This window comes from Genypterus blacodes, unplaced genomic scaffold, assembly GCF_046128005.1.
Source record: "Genypterus blacodes isolate CSIRO-AG114 ecotype Tasmania unplaced genomic scaffold, CSIRO-AGI_Gbla_v1 ptg000053l_1, whole genome shotgun sequence".
NCBI lineage: Eukaryota > Metazoa > Chordata > Actinopteri > Ophidiiformes > Ophidiidae > Genypterus > Genypterus blacodes.
Window position 1 is genome coordinate 3,467,813 of NW_027466865.1, and position 18,065 is coordinate 3,485,877.

Below are 18,065 nucleotides of genomic sequence, written 5' to 3' on the forward strand. Positions count from 1 at the left end.
TTTGAGATAAATGGCATGTCCACAGTCTTCACACAGTTTCCACACATGCTTGTTTTGGTCGCTAGATCTGCGTGCAGCTGGGGTGGAAGCCGCCCAAGGGTCGTTTTGATGTCCTGCCCCTCCTGCTGCAAGCTAATGGAAATGACCCAGAGCTGTTTGAGCTCCCCGAAGACCTGGTCCTGGAGGTGCCCATCACACACCCGAAGTGAGTGTGAGCGGTGCGCACACACACTGAATGATGCCTTCCCTCACAGGCATGTCGAAAATATGACGTCCACCCACTCACTCACATACTGTATTTCTCCTCCGTACTTCTTAAAGAATGGCTGATTCCAAGACAAGCAGCACTTACTTTGCATAACAGTCACATCCCCACTGTGCTGATTATTCCTGTGAAGCTGCAGCATATTTAGCCATGCTTTAATTCTTATTGTTGTAGCTTTTCAGTTTTTGTGGTAACCATGGGGCTTGTTAGGGTGGTTTGTACCCTTCTGCTTTGTTTTTTTCCGTAAAGTCATTGTATAAATGCCATAATGCCCTTGAGAACTTCATTTTAAAGCTCCCGCATCACTGTCATACCCATGGTTACAGCAAAGTCCTGGGTGTTAACGGCTACATGAGCTACCACACAAACAGACACAGATACACACGGGGCTGTCACAACATCACTGCATGCCACATGGATCCCCCCCCCCACGCCAACCCCCCTTGACACACTGATCTCCTTGCCAAACTCCCCCAAATTTGGCATCTCTACTCCATACTCTGCATCAACTGGTCCTCGGCTCTGACAGGATCTTGGCACGGGCCAACACAGCCTCATCATTAGGAGAGATTAGGCCCAGCTCTGCAAATAATACACCAGATCCAGTGTTGTCACTTCCCGTGGTGTGCGCTGATTATGCGGTCGCAAGGTAAATTGAAGTCCAGCCTGCAAAAAGCTGTCACAGAGGTTTGCTTATAATGACGGATTTGGCTGGAATCCTTTCACAGAATGTTTCCCTGTGAGATTTATACACAGGAACCCTAAAAGGACAACAAATCATGGATAAATGTGGAAACGAACAGGTTGCTTTTACTGTTGCAACAGTGTATCTGATCGTGTAGTATGCATGTATAAACACAGTATACACACGTGCCAAATGCTATAAAGCAGAAATTACCAGCTGCTCCTGCTTTCTGTTCTTACACAAATATGCCAACACTGGTTTGTGTTCTGAATTGGTTACTTAAGCATCCCACTGATTTGAGAGTGATATAATTGTGATGACATTTTTGGTAATCATTGGTAGTTGTAGCTCACACCAGGACACACGTGTACTGATGGCCCATTTAGCGCAGTGGTGACCAAAAGTTGATTCCACGTTGCCGCAGTGACTTGCGATGAACTTAGAAGATTGCTGTTATCACTCAGTTTGCAGGAGGCAAGTCAGGCGCGAAATGGGGCCACATACCTCGAGAAAACTGTTGGGGAAAATAACCGATGGGAGCTCTGGGGCTATTAGACTACTGATCTAGTGCATACAGAGTTTAAGATTATTCATGCTTGTTCCTTCCACAAAACAAAGGACCTGGAGACCTATGCTCCGACCTCAGAGGGGGCATAGTGAACCCAGTGAGCTGAAATTGCAACAGCTCTGATTCCCCATTTCCCCCGTGTGCTCTAAACCAGGTACGAGTGGTTCAAAGATCTGGATCTGAAGTGGTACGGCGTCCCTGCAGTCTCCAATATGCTGATGGAGATTGGCGGATTGGAGTTCACAGGGTGTCCCTTCAGCGGCTGGTACATGGGCACAGAAATTGGCGTGAGGGACTTCTGTGACAGCTCACGCTACAACATCCTGGAGGTAGTGTACTGTGACAAAGGATACGGTCATGCTCCACTGCACAGGAGTCTCAGATTGATATAGGCTCTGCACAACTATGAGCAGGTGTCATGTCATCAAGTGACCAATTCACTTTGCTATTCTTGTCTAATTCTCCACATAGAGGAGAAAGCTGCCTAATTATATTATGTTATCTTCCTATTACATGCAAATGAAGCCATCTGAGTATAGTGCTTGTAAATGTATTGTTTATATTGTATATTCAAACGCCTTGTCATTGTTGCCTTGCCAAACCTCTCCATTTTAAATTTTACCTTCTTCACCAACACAGTATTTCTGTAACTACTGTAGTTAGAGGAAAAAAGAGGCACATCAAAGCAACTAATAATTACTTCGTTTTTCATTTTCACAGTCTTTGGTTTGCGCTCTGTTCATTGTTTCCCTGTTCTCCCTCAGCAGCACCTGCATGCTGATATCTTTTACCAATAATGACTTGGTTGCAAAACTATTTTTCCAAGCTCATGTTATCAACATTCAAGCTGAAATTCAGTTAAGTCACAATTTGGGGTCTGACTCATGTCTGCATTCAACAAGCCTTTGTATGCTTTGCGGCTGTATAGGAGGTAGCGACTAAGATGGCCTTAGACACCAGGAAGACGTCCTCCCTGTGGAAAGACCAGGCACTGGTGGAAATCAACATTGCTGTTCTCTACAGCTTCCAGGTATTGGGACATCTTTACACAAACCGTGTCCCCATGCTCGGAGACATAATTGACAATTGATTGATGGTCAATTGTTTTGACATTTTCCAGGCGAGCTGGAGTTCTGGTGCTGCGGTTTTTATTTTTGCTGTTATTTCTTTAACTTAAATTACCTTCCCACAAGAAAGAAATGACAAAGTGTTGCTCTGCAGTTTTCACCAAATTGTAGGAACAAATGACAGTGGAGATTACAAAGCCCATCATTTGGATTTCACCAAATCTGCAAAACTATGGTTTAATTTCATACTAAGTGATGCAGATGCAGAATGTAGTGTTTTTGTGACCATCTAATTTTAAAACACTCCTTTTTTGAAGGCCCTTACTACATGAAGAGGCTGAAGGACTCAGTTTTGTCCTTTGTGACGTCATTGCCAGACTGGAGCCTTGTCGCTATGTCAGTGCTTGCAGATGTCAATCATCATTATTCGTTATCCTCCCACTGATGAACATGACACAATAGGGTTTCAACCTGTGTGTATCTGAAACCTATCAAGTTCTTATTTTTATGCTGTGACCAGCCAGCATAAAAGAGAATACACTGCTGTCATTCCAGTGCTGAGTGTGGTGTTTGTGTTTCCCTGCGTTCAGACCTGCAAGGTTACCATCGTAGACCATCACTCGGCCACCGAGTCCTTCATGAAGCACATGGAGAATGAGTATCGCGTGCGGGGGGGCTGTCCTGGTGACTGGGTGTGGATTGTTCCTCCCATGTCTGGAAGCATCACACCAGTTTTCCACCAAGAAATGCTCAACTACCGTCTCACCCCCTCCTTTGAATTCCAGGTGAGGAAAAGTAAAGTCATCTCTGGAAAATCATCCAAATAAGAATAAAGGTTTAGCCCTCGTTTCCACTAATGGAAGTTGTGCAGCCGTATTCGGTCTATTCACCTTAATCTTGTTCTCCTGTCCCGCATGCTAAAGGCTGATCCTTGGAATACCCACGTGTGGAAAGGAGTTAATGGGACACCCACGAAGAAGAGAGCCATTGGATTCAAGAAGCTTGCCAAGTAAGTGCTGAGTCATAAATCCTTCCCAATCAAAGTTAGGATACATTAGCAGTACTGGAAAACGTGTTCATTACATTGGAACCCAGGAAAAACATACTATTCAAAGTATTCTTGCTCTTGGTAGGGGCCCCCTGCTGGTCACTAAGTTGCCACTTGTATGTTGCTTAATATGTGGGGCCGACACTGTGTACAAAAGAAATCTGTTGAAGAAAAGGTTTATTGATATTTATTTATAATTTATGCAGTTTTTTGACTCGGGGCTATATTGCATACTTAATTGCAATAGAGATACTATACTAAATGCCAGTTAACATAGCATGTCATATGATGATTTAAGGCCGAACAACTCATCACTTTTCTAACAAAAGTTAGACACAAGGGAAGGAAATGGTCGTACACAGTGATGCAATTCACCCAATCAACCCCTCAGGGAGTAATCAGAGAGAGAGAGAGAGAGAGAGAGAGAGAGAGAGAGAGAGAGAGAGAGAGAGAGAGAGAGAGCATGTGTTCTGCTATTAATATAATTGCCTGGAGGATACAACATGCTAGGTAATCACAATTGTCTTCCCTCCGCTACCTTGACATAAAGCTGGCTGCCTGCTGAAGTGAAGAACAGTAACAGCCTTCTCCACACTCGCAAGTCTCAGTCACACAGTGCAAAAATCCTTTAATCTTGGTAGAGGAGGAGGATCGACATTTTCTGCCTTTCTATCACTGCATGCTGTATCGTCTGTTAGTTAGAAGGATTTTTATAACATGACAGATTTCTATTAAATTTGGTGGAAAGTTGTATCTTGATCCAATAGAAGATAAATGGACCCCCTCCCCTCTAAAATACTCCTGAAGCATGAGCATGAGTCACACAAGTGAACCAAATCAACCTGACCAATATCATTTCCCAACAGGTGGCGCTATGGTACATGATACAATTAAATGGCCAGGGCTTAATGATCATATGTCTAACGCACGTTTGCACAATAATACGCAAAAATCATAGCTGCCATGTTTGGTGAACCTGATGCTGATTTTTGAAATATTTCTGAATATTTTCTGAATTCTCTCTCTCTCTCTCTCTCTCTCTCTCTCTCTCTCGCTCTCTCTCTCCCCCCCCTGTAGGGCAGTGAAGTTCTCGGCCAAGCTCATGGGTCAAGCTATGGCCAAGAGAGTGAAAGCCACCATTCTATTTGCCACTGAGACGGGCAAATCAAATGATTACGCCAAAACTCTCTGTGAAATCTTCAAGCACGCGTTTGATGCAAAGGTACCCTTGCTCTTACCTTACATCACCTTATACAAAAGTTGAACATAAGGTTATGTGCCATTTGACTGACATCTAAAAAAAAGCAGGAACTGGAAGACATCATCCTTACATCCACTCTCCCTCTTTCGCTCCCTATGGTCGATGAAGCAAGCAGATGCCAGCTGAGCACAGTGCTGAGCAGAGAGGAGAAGAACGTGTGTCTTTTGTCACATTTTCTTCTTCTATCATGCAGTAAACTGCCATGAGTTGGAGGCAAGATTTAACCAAGGAAGCATTAAGCAGTAGTTTAAGATAAGAGCCTGAACCACCCCTGGCTGTGCAAATCTGGTTCACGAAAGAACATGCACTGTTCTTGATCATGCACAGTGTGATTTTCCCTCAGGGCATTTTTCCCTTCCTGTTTCTCAGTGTGATCAATCATATAAGAAGGGATTCATGCGTTCATGTGCGTGTATGTGTCTGTCTGTCTGTGTGTGTGGGCGTGCAGATGGATCAGGGGGCAGATGTGAACCCCCTGCGGCAAATCCTGATTGTTGAGAGACTAAAGCTTGTTTTCTCTCTCAGGCCTTTGGCTCTGTGTGTGTGTGTGTGACAGTTGAATGTCGCTCAGGCTCGTAGCAGACTAACACCATCATGTTGAGTGGTATGCATCATGTACCGTATGCTACATGTATAGATGCAGCATATAATCAGCTTGTTAGAGGAAAGGACAGAGTGATCGTTACAACTGAGTTCTCCGCCAGCGGCTGTGTGTTCAGCCTTAATTTACGGATTCACTCATCCAGTCAAGTGGTGTGTGTATAGGATACATGTGTGAGTTAAAGGCTAATAAAGGCAGTTTTGTTAAAGGCAGTTGTGCCCTGTTTCTGATATCTGCAGGTTATGTCCATGGATGAATATGATGTGGTCGACCTGGAACATGAGACACTGGTGTTAGTGGTGACAAGCACATTTGGCAATGGAGATCCACCAGAAAACGGAGAGGTACAAAATAAACATACAACAAATAAATAAACAACAAGGCAGATGATAAATGTTGTGCCCCAATTATGTCCTACAAAATCCAGTCTTTATTTATTGTAGAAATTTGGAGCAGCCTTGATGGAGATGCGACACCCAACATCCAATGTAGAAGACAGAAAGTGAGTTTTAATCCCTCATGGCCCTGTTGGTATTTGTGCATCGCCTGTGTGCCTCATTTTTCTTCTTCTAGGAGCTACAAAGTTCGTTTCAATAGCGTGTCCTCCTACTCTGACACACGAAAGTCCTCCAGCGATGAGCCTGAAGCCAAAGTCAACTTTGAAAGCACAGGACCCTTCGCCAATGTCAGGTAAACTAACCTAATCAAACAAACAAACAATCAGAACACTCAATAACACAATAACAGCTCTCCAAACATATTAACAACCAATCGCCAAACTATTGTGTTCTAAATAATGAGCAATAATAACTCACAAGTACCAAGTTAAAAAGTTACTCTGAAATTATATTATAGTATCTTAGGAACTGAATATATCCTATTCATGATAACCTATTGGTTGTAAGTACTGCGACTAACACCAAACTAACATACAGTATACAATCCACAAATTTTTTTTGAATGCACTCTGAGATATTGCAAATAAGTAATGTAAGTACTGTAATGACCTAACAATTTCCTGATCACATTTTAACTTATTTCCTACTGTACTAATTGAATCATTTAAATGCTGTTGCACGCAACACCATTTATCTGTGCTTTCACCAGCCTTAGATAAATACTTACATACTTACATGTTTAACAAATGGATGGATGGAATACTGAATAGCCCTTGCCAGAGAGCTGTTTGGCTGGAGGGCAGATGTCACATCCAGAGCGTGGGTGAGCGGTTTGTTTGGATGTTTGTTGTGCTAGATTCTGTTGTGTTATGAGCATATTTTGTCTTAGTTCTCGGTTATTTTTGGATAAGGAGATTTGTTGGTTGGCATTATTTGGTTTGTGACTGCTTTTACTCCACCACCTCTCTGCTGCTACAAATAGTAGAAGTATGGCCATATAGCTTTGGTTTGTAAAGGTTAGCAAAGATGTTCCAAACGTGGATGCAATCATAAATTGAAGCATGAGAAGGTGATATACAGGCCAAATACTGCAACAGGAGCTGCTGCAGTGTAAAATGTTGTTATTCTAAGCTTCTTGACCTAGAGAGTCATATTCGCCTGCTTGAAGAAAGACAGTGTAGCGACGTTAGTCAGCCCTTAGCCGCAACAGATTCTGGAAGCATAGCCAGTGAGGCAGATAAGGACATCGCTGCCACGGAAACAATCTGTTCCAGAGACTGTATTTGCAGACTGTATTTCAATTGTAATCCACAGTGCTGTTACAGATTGTATGGTTTGTACTGTACTTGGCTTATCTCTAAACATTTCCTTCACCGGAGGACTGGAATATGGATCAGCTCAGGAGCTCCTCAATCGATATCAGTGACTACCTGCTATGAAAACTGGAATAAATCATGATCACATAATCACATGTGCTGTTCCTCAAGATTTCATTCTCTTTTCTTCCTCCTTTTCTGGGCTTCAATCTTTCCAAAATAGGACAATATATATAAAAAAAGATATTCACAGTATATAACAGGATTGTATTATATCCATCTAACAGGTCAACCAACCAACATGAGTCTAAGCCAAAAAAATTGAGGTATGTGTGTCAGTTAAAGGTCAAAGCAATGGTTTCAGCGTATATAAATACAGACGTGAATTCGTAAATAAAATGCCCCACCCAGTCAGTCAGGGTGAATGTAGTCATTTTCACTATCAGCACAAACTGTATCTGACAAGGAATCCTGCCAACTACCACAAATAGAAATACAACTGTTGAAGGAATTCATCTGCTCAGACTTGAACCTGATGTGGGTTGAGTGTGACCTGTCTGCGCTCGGTTTTATGTTTACATCCAAACAGCCTAAGCAATAATAAATATGTCAGCTGTTTTTAACGGTTGGAGCGTCTTGACTAGAAGGAAACGGTGAGTTTGAAAGTTATACTTGGCAGTGGTGGTTTGTGTGTGTGTGTGTGTGTGTGTGTGTGTGTGTGTGTGTGTGTTTGTGTGCGTGTGTGTCAGTGTTCCATTTTTACCTTTACTTACGTCTACATCTCCTATCTGTGTGTGTGTGTGTGTGTGTGTTTAGGTTCTCAGTGTTTGGCCTTGGCTCCAGGGCCTACCCACACTTCTGCGCCTTTGCCCACGCTGTGGACACACTGTTTGAAGAGCTGGGAGGGGAGCGCATCCTACGCATGGGAGAAGGAGATGAGCTGTGTGGCCAGGAGGAGTCATTCAGAACCTGGGCCAAGAAGGTTTTTAAGGTCTGTTTCTTAGGCTCACAATGTTTTGACTCGGTTTTGGTGTATTGTTGTGTTGTGTTTGTGTTACTATCTGTCATACTTATTATTCTTCCTTCTGTTGGCATTTTCTTGTGTGCAAGTTTGGCAACACACACTATTTATTCCTCATGCTTCACCCAAAATTCATCCCGCAGAATTGGTGCAACATGAAAGAAATGAAAGGGTATTTACTGCAGTTATTGCATTAACTTGCATCTACTCAAGAGAATGATCGTTCACATGCACATGTTGTCACGGGCAATAACATGATAGTACATAAAGTCAGGTAACCGTTTACTTTGTGTTGTACATCATCTGTCAAGTTGTTTGGGTTTCACACACACAGGTACCAAACAAACATTCAACGGAGACGTTTATTAAATCCCTGTGTAAATAGTTTTATAGCCGACCATACCTGGCCACGGCCTTGTAGGTGTTCTTGCTTTGAAGAGAAGGTTTTGAATAGTTTTGTGCCAATTTTCCTTTGTGTGTGTTGTTTGCATGTCAAGGCTGCCTGTGATGTGTTCTGTGTCGGCGATGATGTGAACATTGAAAAAGCCAACAACTCATTGATCAGCAATGACCGCAGCTGGAAGAAAAGCAAATTCCGCCTGACTTACACAGCTGAGGCCCCGGTCCTCACAGAAGGTAGGAAACCTTTTTGTAATTAGCCGTGCTGCACTTTCATTCATAGCATGAACTGACAATGGCATCACTTGTATCTTAATAATTAATTACGACATGCCCACAGTTTATCTGCAGGGGGACTTTAGGGGTAGTGATGAATGCCAGTGGCTCAGCAATTACTTCAGCAGGTGCTCACATGTCTGGCTCTGGAAACCCACCAAAGAAAACCCACCAACTGGTGTTTCAAGACATGTGAAAGCACTCAATTTAGGAACCCAAAATATCTGTGAATGATAGGAGCTTCTACATCAGCCCAACTAAAGCTTTACTCGAGCAGACAAATGCACTGAGCAAAGCAATGGACACTTACTAGAGTCAAGAATGATTTGAGATAATGATGTAAATGTCACATAAGTCATGCGTTTGTCTGCCAACAGCATTGCACAGCATTCACAAGAAGAAAGTGTATGCAGCAAAGATGCTAGAATCTCAAAATTTACAAAGTTCCAAATCCAAGTAAGTGTGTATATACACATTGCACTTGATCACACAACATTCTCTCTGCTACTGTCCAAATGCGTAATTCTGTTTACAACTTGTGGTGTATAAACTATCTGGAACAGTCTTATATTGCTGCAGCATCATTCACTAAATCGTTGCTCTGTTTCACAGTCGATCCACCATATTTGTGCGACTCCACACAAACAACAATGACAGACTGGGCTACAAGCCTGGTGACCATCTGGGCATCTACCCTGGTAACCACGAGGACCTGGTCGCAGCTCTCATGGATAAACTGGAGGACACACCACCTGTTAACCAAATCGTCAAAGTGGAGTTCATGGAGCAGAGGAACACTGCCTTAGGTGTGTGACAGCAGTGTATTTCACACATAGACTCATGATCAGGCTGGTAGTTTAAATCCTGGACAGGCCAACAGCAAAGGGTCCAAAAAGTAAATTTGAAGCACTCTGTCCTTTCTTACAAATCACCATGAAGTTCCGCTATGAATCTTTGCCCAAGTGCTTCTCAGTAAAGGTGCATATAGGCCAACAGCTCTGAAGGTTCTGGGTGACTTAGGTGTGATTTTCAGTGAGTGTGAGTGTGAAGGAAGGTGTTTCTTCACTCTGTCTGTTCAGTTATCATTCCCTTGACAAATATAGATAAACATCCTCCACCAACTGCCAGTGGGGGGTGATTAATTAGGCAATTAAATAAATATTTATTAAATCAAACTGGACACCTGCTTACAATTCTTGCAACATTACAGTAACAGTCTGCAAGTGAAGTGGTAGAAACGCTGGACAAAATTCCTGTTGCTCCAGCTTCCTCCTTCTCCTGACGGCAGCACACAGCGAGCGTACGCAACTCCTCCCACCATCTTGTGCACGCATAGCAAATGTAAATAAGAAACCTGGTGATCTCTGCTGATACCATAATGCAGGATTTCCGATTAGTAAAGCATTTCATTTGAATCTGCATACCGACCTGCATCAGAATATACACAGCACTTGGCAATTTGTGGAATAATTGTGACAGGTTTTTTCTTTCAGGCAAGTTTTTTTTGAGTGTCATCCTTTTCCTATCCTACTAATTAGGACTCAGCAGCTCAGTGAACTCTGGTTCGACATATCAAAATATACCAAAAGGACATGAGTGGCAAGTGATTAACTTTTTAGCAGTGTGGCCTTTTCTTATAAGGATCCAGAATGACTCAAAAGAGAACATCTTCTTACTGTCTATGTGTCACAGCCACTTATTGCGATTCAAGATCCTCAGTGATATTTCAGAATTAAGTTTAATATTCCTCTTTACTACAGGGATGATCAGTAACTGGACAGATGAGGCTCGTATCCCTCCGTGCACCATCTTCCAGGCCTTCCAGTACATCCTGGACATCACCACCCCACCCAGCCCTGTGCTGCTGCAGCAGTTTGCCGCTCTTGCAACTAATGAAAAGGAGAAGAAGAAGCTAGAAATGCTCAGCAAGGTACATTTATATATGAGCCTATATTAATGAATATGCTCTCTTTTTTAGGTTTTTCTTTTTCTTCTCACACTTTATTACAAAGCTGTTCATAACACACATATGTGAAGAGGCACCTTCATCATGTTTGCTTTCAAAATATGGGGCATGGTTCCTTCATGTGAATCCTGATTTTGATGCGCTGAGGAAATCTGTGCAGTTGGAGCAAGCTGGAGGTAAATTAAAGCCATTGATCGCTCTAACCTACAGCCAGTCCCCCATGCAGTGCCTCCCACTATTCACTCCATTTTTGTCAATGTGTGGAAAAGGCTGGCTGAGGCCAAGCGGTGACTCATCCATTGAATTGCTGTCTGAAAAGCAAGAGCCAAAGATGGAAGTCTTCTGAATTCAAAATAAGAAACAGAGCAGCACAATCATCACTGCAGGAACAGATGCATCTTGTTTAGTTTTTTTTTACAAAATCTCAAGATAATGCCAGAGCCGTGGCCTCAAACAGGGTTTCTCAAACTTTGATCACTTTGAAATCGTCGTAACTTTACCCATTATACAGTTCATGGCCAGTTCTGATCGTTCATTTTAGGATCAATTATTTCCTCGATGATGACCACTAATCTAAATAACGGACTGACCATTATTATGTTTTACATAATTATATATCAACCCAGAATTACATTAACAGTCACTTGTCGTGTCCAACAAACCCACACTTTATATCAAAATAGGGAAACTGAGGTCAAAAGATCCCAAATGGGACCTCAGCTGGAGGAGAGGGTCCTTCCTGAGCATCGCGTTACTTATTTAGGAAGGGAGAACAAAACAACAGTTGGAACATGTCAATTTAGTTCTGGCCTAGTGACAGTGCTCTAAATGCATCTCTTCAAAATGTCAGTGATGACACACAACACAGTTGGGCAGTGAGTGGTGAATGTCTCTGCTTGCGGCTGCCTCCTGCTCTCCAGGCTGTAATGTTTTGTGAGCTAAAAGAAGAAACCATCTTTTATTTAGACTGTGTTTGTCCCAGCTATTGTTCCAGTCTGCAGGGGTCACACATACTGTAATTTTCTATTTGCAGTATATTTCATGTATCTAAGGAGTGTGGTAGTTGTGCAATGTTTTCATCTAACAAATATTTCCAATGAGATATTGATGGTTTTGTTTTCAATCAAGTCCCCTGTGGGAATCTCATCTAGTTTAAATAGAATCATCTGTGGCAATTTAAATATAATTGCTGATGCATCTGATAGACTGATGATAATCATTAGTTTTGCCCACTCCCCCACCAACGAAGTGTACGTGGTGCAAAAGCGTTCTGTCACAGATGCACACAGCAGGATGACAAATATGATGATAAATATGTTTGACACTGAGAGATGGAAAATTAAACTAAAACGCAACCAACAGCAACAATAGCTGCCAGTCAGTGGGACGAGAAGTGTTGATAACACATGTTAGTGTTTGTAGATGTGATTCAGTTCAGTTCATCAGCCCACAGACCTGCAAGAAAGCAGCATGACATCATCATCATCACTATGTACTAAGCTACACATATTCTACAGTACAGTACAGTGTGGGTGTCCACTACATTTTTTTACTTATAAAGGGAAAAAAATACTGATCACATGTCTAAAATAATATGATTGTTTAAGTTAGTAGTACAGTCAAGTTTAGTGTCAGACAGATTAAGCTGAGTCGTTTATAAAGTTCAACCACAGACTATAAAGTTCAAGCTCAAGACCTCAGAACTTTACTTCACTGCAGTCTACAGTGGCCCAAACCTTGTGTTTAATCTGAATGCTTAAGCTGCCACTCTATCGTAGATCACAGAGCAGAATTTTCACAGTTATTCTGTATTATAGAAATAAATTAGCATAATATACATGTTACTTTGTTGTTTGTGCTGCAAAGTTGAGACAATTACACACTTCGCTGTCACCCACATCTTGTTTCATAGAAAATAGGTGCAGTGAATGCTGTTCACACATTTGCTGCATTTTCATGACTTAACTTTGACAGGCCAATTCTAATCTACATGCTCACATCATTGCTCTGATGGTCAGTCGAGAATGAATTGAATTTATTATATCACTGTCACTCTGGAATAGCAGGGTGGAAAAACAGCCATCTAGCCCATTTCCTACTACAACAGAGACAAAACAAAATGAGCATCACAATGAGTCATGTTTCTGTCAACCTAATGGATGGCAACCCTGCTTTCACTCTCCGTCCATATCTGGTTTGGTGTAGAGATGATCGCTCAACTACAAAATTACAACTTTTTTAAATGTGCAATCTTTTAGGAGGGGGAATGAAAGTGAAGAAAGAATGAACCTCAAACCTCCAACTGCAGTATACATTTAATCCCATTATGACGATGTCTGTATTATAGTTAATCCAATCCCTGCAATTTCTGTCATCACCGTTAAAAAGAAAACGCATATGTTTTCTTCAAATCAGGTGACATAATCGGTTTAGTATAATCTAATTTATTTCACTCAATCATCTAACAACCATGTATCCCATCCTACCTGACTCCCTGATCTCTTAGGGCTTGCAGGAGTACGAGGAGTGGAAGTGGTACAATAATGCCACGCTGGTGGAGGTGTTGGACGAGTTCCCTTCCATCCAAATGCCCTCCACTCTCCTGCTCACCCAGCTGCCCCTGCTGCAGCCTCGATACTATTCTATCAGCTCTTCCCCGGATCTGCACCCAGGAGAGATTCATCTCACCGTGGCTGTGGTTTCGTACCGCACCAGAGGTAGAGACACAAACTGTATATACACATGTACACATACTATATAATGACATGTCTTTACATTCACGTCATAATTGCACCCTTCAGTACAGAGTCCAGTAGGTATTCATCAAGTTCACTGTTATTTTTTCTAGATAGCTCTTTTACCATAGCTATTACCTGGAAACATTAATCTTCATACAGTCGGAATGCTTATGTTCTGCCTGGAAGTCAGCAAACACCACTACACCACGTCTCTCAAGCATGTAATGTGTACTTGTGCACATATGTTATGATGGTTGTATAAGCAATGCGGTTGGATTTTAGCAATTTCCTCTCACAACAGAAAAATGCCCTTAGCCCGGGAAATTGCATTAGGCCCACTCTTGTCGTGGGAATTTGTGCTCTTAAAGAGAGTGGGAGGGGAAGAGGGAAAGGTAGAGTGCTTCTTAGTAATGTTTCCTTTCAGATGGAGAGGGTCCTATCCACCACGGAGTGTGTTCATCGTGGCTCAACAAAGTAGAGAAGAATGGGATGGTGCCGTGTTTTGTCCGAGGGTAAATATCTTCAAACATTTTTCATGATCACAGATTAATCAATACCGTCACATTGTATTGAGTTGTATTTTACAACTGTTGTGTCACTTTCAGGATGTTCTCGTTTCATTTCATTATGGGTGTTAAATTGTTTCAGGGCGCCATCATTCCAACTTCCCAAAGACCACCGCGCACCTTGTATCCTGGTGGGTCCAGGCACTGGTATCGCTCCGTTCAGAAGCTTCTGGCAACAGAGACTGTATGACCGTGAACATAAAGGTTGGTTTATGAGGTCAAATCAAAGTTGTGGATTTTAACCACTGAACCTCAGTTTGGTGATTCAAAAAGTCAAGTTGATTCATGTGTTTGGACCAAATAGGAAACATGTGCCAGGTCATTCTCTTTAAGTGTGTGTAAAGAATGACCTGCTTAAAAGTTTGAAAGAGCTATAGTTCTGCTTCACAAAGTACCACTTTCCAATCTGTTACTTCTTCCTTTACTGAAATTCATTGAAATTGTATTTATTTGTATCCTGCTAGAAAATCAGAGGTAGAAACATTGTAATCTATCACTTGAACATCTCCATTCAGAACAAAAACAGCAGTCCTGTTGTCATCCTCACAGGGATTGAATCATGCCCTATGATCCTCGTATTTGGTTGTCGGCAGTCACAAATGGACCACATTTACAAGGAGGAGACGATCCAGGCCAAGAACAAAGAAGTGTTCAAGGAGCTCTATACGGCTTATTCAAGAGAACCTGGCAAACCAAAGGTACAAAAAGCACTAAACTGTCCACAGCTATGGATGAGTCAGTCTGTCACGGCTCTCTCTGGAGTGTGTGGGTTTGAAATGAGATGAGTGAGTGGAGGAAAGGCTGAATAAATACCCATGAAGTGTACAGTCAGGTTACTGTGGGAATATTCTGGATTGATCATCATCAGAATTATCACGTTTTACATGTAATAACCTTATGCTGCAGTTCTCAAGTTTCTGCAAAATGTACCATGATCAATCATTCATCTGACTCCCTGTAGGCTTTCCTGTAACCTTCAGTATGACTTATATATGGCGCATATGACACTATATGGCTCCTTGCATTGTACGCTGCTTTCATCAGTGCATGAATGGGTGTGAGCTCTTTGTAGAGCACTTTGGACTGTACTTATATCAAGCTTTTATCCAACCACAACAGGTATGGATGCAAAAGCTTGTCCATAGAGAAAAGAGGCTTTAAAGGTGTAATGACTCACCTGCTGAAATCCAGTCACAGATTGCAGAATCCAGATAACGAGTAGACTTTTTAAATACAAGTTGTAATTGGATGTCTTGCCTTTGGATGAAATTATCCGGATAACATATGGATACAGATGCTTTAATGTGAGGTGTAATTGCGACTTTCCCAACTTCCCAGTTGTTGTTGTTGTTGCTGTTTCAGCTATCACTTCCTTTCCTGCTTTTCCTACCCCTGATTTCTCCACATTCATCATTCCTGCTCTGTCCCTGTCAGAAATATGTACAGGATGTACTGCGGGAACAGCTGTCAGAGACAGTGTACCAGTGCCTGAAGGAGGAGGGAGGACACATCTACGTTTGTGGGGATGTGACCATGGCTGGAGATGTTCTCAAGACTGTCCAACAAATCATCAAGCAGCAGGGCAGTATGAGCCTGGAAGATGCTGGCTTCTTCATCAGCAAGCTCCGGGTAAGAGAGCAGTGTCACACCCTCACCAATTTGTTCCCAACAAACATCTCTGAACATAGTGGTATAATTGGAAATTGTGGGGAGTAGAATTCTAGCTGTGATAGAAGTGTATAATTAATTAGATGCTCCACCATTACATTAGAGCATATAAAAGAAGCATTCAAAGTTGTTTTCAGTAAAATGTACTCATGTACTAACTCTAAACCCAGAGGGCTACATCATGTACCTGGCAAAGATTGTTGGTACTAGATTAAATGCATGCACGGTGGTCGATGGGAAAATTTGATGTGAAATCAGTCTGAGTCTCAGTCTGTGGGTTGAGAAAATGGAAAAACTGAAGCAAAGCAACTCAATGCAGTGCAGCACTGGAGCGAAATTCTTTTATTTTGTCCTACCTGTGCAGAAGACCATGGTTCCACAGGGCAGCTATCTCGTTTAAATGCATGTAACTATGTGAGCATTGTAGTCCTTGAAAGTCAGGGCCCAATGGATCCTGGGATAGGATCGAGTTTTCAGCAAAGATGCATAGAAAAATATGACCATTGGTTGCATGTCTGAGAATCAAGACTCTACAAGCCTCTGTGTTTCTGATTTAAAACAGTGAGATGTTAAGAAATCTTTCTTCTTCCTCCCTCTCTGCATTCAACATCCTACTGAAAACAGGATGAGAGCCGCTACCACGAAGACATCTTTGGTGTCACCCTGCGCACCTATGAGGTCACCAACCGACTTCGTTCAGAGTCCATCGCCTACATTGAGGAGAGCAAAAAAGACTCCGATGAGTGAGTGATTCATCTGTCTCCTTTGCAGTATTTTCGATTTCGAGGTTCAATGAGTTTTTCCAGGTGCACCATCCCAAAGTAACATCTGATGGCACACAATACAGATTGTATTGCTGTATTGAAGACAGAAATAATCCCACTGGTTGAGCTTAACCTCAGTCAGCTGGCTACTGATGCATAGTGCAATATGACTAAAACAACACAATGCAATATTGGCCTGAGGGAGAGGAAATTTGTTATTTTTGTTATTTACTAAGGATTTTGTAGGGCTTTTAAAAACGGTAACAAGACAACTACAGTTTGTCCATATTTACTAACGTGACGCGCTGAGGGTTTGTTCTGGTGAAATTTGAGAAAAGCAGCATCCCTAAACTGTGGAGGCATGGAGGCTCGTGTTATTATTAGGAGGAGACATCATCAGCGTGGAGTATGACTGCGAACGGAATCGAAAATCACTTTTTGGCATGTCAGAAGTCAACAACAAAGCGAAGCCATGCCATGCCTGCAAAACTTATGTTAACTACAAAGCTTCTCTCCAAGTTGCATTCCCTGGCTTTTGGATCATTCCAGCACACACTCGCTACATTAGCAGAGAATTCAGGCCTTGTTTTCAAATGCGCTGTCCCTGGTGCTGAAAGCTATTCTGCCCTGAATGTCATATTCATATATGGTTAATCATATTTCCAAATCAAGAGGCCCCTTTGTGTTGCTTTCCTGACAGACGAAAGAAGCCTCTTAAATACCTGCAGTGCATTCAAATGAACTCGCTGCGGCTGTGCTCATTTACATAATCACTGGTAGCAAATACTAAAAACATGCCCAACTGTAAACATGCACCAACGCAGTCGTCTATGGCCTGGACAGTAGTTTGCATCATCCTTATGAAATCTGGCCCATAGTCTCTATTTTAGTCCATCTGCCCTCTGTTGATGGATACAAACAAAACCTGAATGACCCCTAGTCTTGAGCTGTATAAGAGGGTTTTTGTCCAAGATACATGCATGTATTCTGGCCAGAGTTTTCTTTTTGCCATTCAGGTTTGACAGCTTGGTAGCTTATGTAATAGAAAACAAGTGGCACAATCCACTTGAGGTTCAATTCAAACGCTTAGATAACCAGAGTGGTTCTAGCTTAGAGAGATGCTGCAAGTTCAATGTGCAACCTGTGGAAGATGTGATATCACTGATCACAGATAAAAACAGAGCAGAGCAGATCGGGTGACCATAGAAACGATTTGGAATGAGCTTTAAACCAATGAGATAAGAGTGAAAGCAAGTGGCTGTGTTCCATTTCTGTTTTTGTTTCCATCGTTATAAATGCGTATTCGCGGTTAGACACTTCATATACCATTATCAGGAAAGCAAAACAAGTGCCCTACATAGCTCTATAGCTCATTAAGTGCCAACATAATGCATCACAGACTGTGTCACTTGAAGCGCCTGTTTGCCAGATGAGTAATGACTGTATGACGATGTCTCT

At 42.1% G+C, this 18,065-nt stretch overlaps 1 protein-coding gene across 2 annotated transcripts in view; it reads left to right on the forward strand.

Moving 5' to 3' along the window:
• The window catches only part of nos1 (nitric oxide synthase 1 (neuronal)), a 36,914-nt gene that overhangs the window by 16,790 nt on the left and 2,059 nt on the right, over positions 1 to 18,065 (forward strand). The window contains exons 9-29 of one of the 2 annotated variants that reach the window (XM_076150982.1): positions 66 to 205; positions 1,673 to 1,847; positions 2,447 to 2,548; positions 3,176 to 3,370; positions 3,509 to 3,594; positions 4,711 to 4,855; positions 5,735 to 5,839; positions 5,939 to 5,997; positions 6,069 to 6,185; positions 7,497 to 7,535; positions 8,026 to 8,200; positions 8,728 to 8,866; positions 9,283 to 9,361; positions 9,518 to 9,711; positions 10,666 to 10,835; positions 13,378 to 13,588; positions 14,034 to 14,121; positions 14,258 to 14,379; positions 14,725 to 14,873; positions 15,610 to 15,804; positions 16,468 to 16,586. In XM_076150982.1, the coding sequence (XP_076007097.1) occupies positions 66 to 205; positions 1,673 to 1,847; positions 2,447 to 2,548; positions 3,176 to 3,370; positions 3,509 to 3,594; positions 4,711 to 4,855; positions 5,735 to 5,839; positions 5,939 to 5,997; positions 6,069 to 6,185; positions 7,497 to 7,535; positions 8,026 to 8,200; positions 8,728 to 8,866; positions 9,283 to 9,361; positions 9,518 to 9,711; positions 10,666 to 10,835; positions 13,378 to 13,588; positions 14,034 to 14,121; positions 14,258 to 14,379; positions 14,725 to 14,873; positions 15,610 to 15,804; positions 16,468 to 16,586 (2,804 nt within the window). The remainder of the gene's footprint in view (positions 1 to 65; positions 206 to 1,672; positions 1,848 to 2,446; positions 2,549 to 3,175; positions 3,371 to 3,508; positions 3,595 to 4,710; positions 4,856 to 5,734; positions 5,840 to 5,938; positions 5,998 to 6,068; positions 6,186 to 7,496; positions 7,536 to 8,025; positions 8,201 to 8,727; positions 8,867 to 9,282; positions 9,362 to 9,517; positions 9,712 to 10,665; positions 10,836 to 13,377; positions 13,589 to 14,033; positions 14,122 to 14,257; positions 14,380 to 14,724; positions 14,874 to 15,609; positions 15,805 to 16,467; positions 16,587 to 18,065) is intronic. The other variant, XM_076150983.1, reaches the window with a different exon arrangement.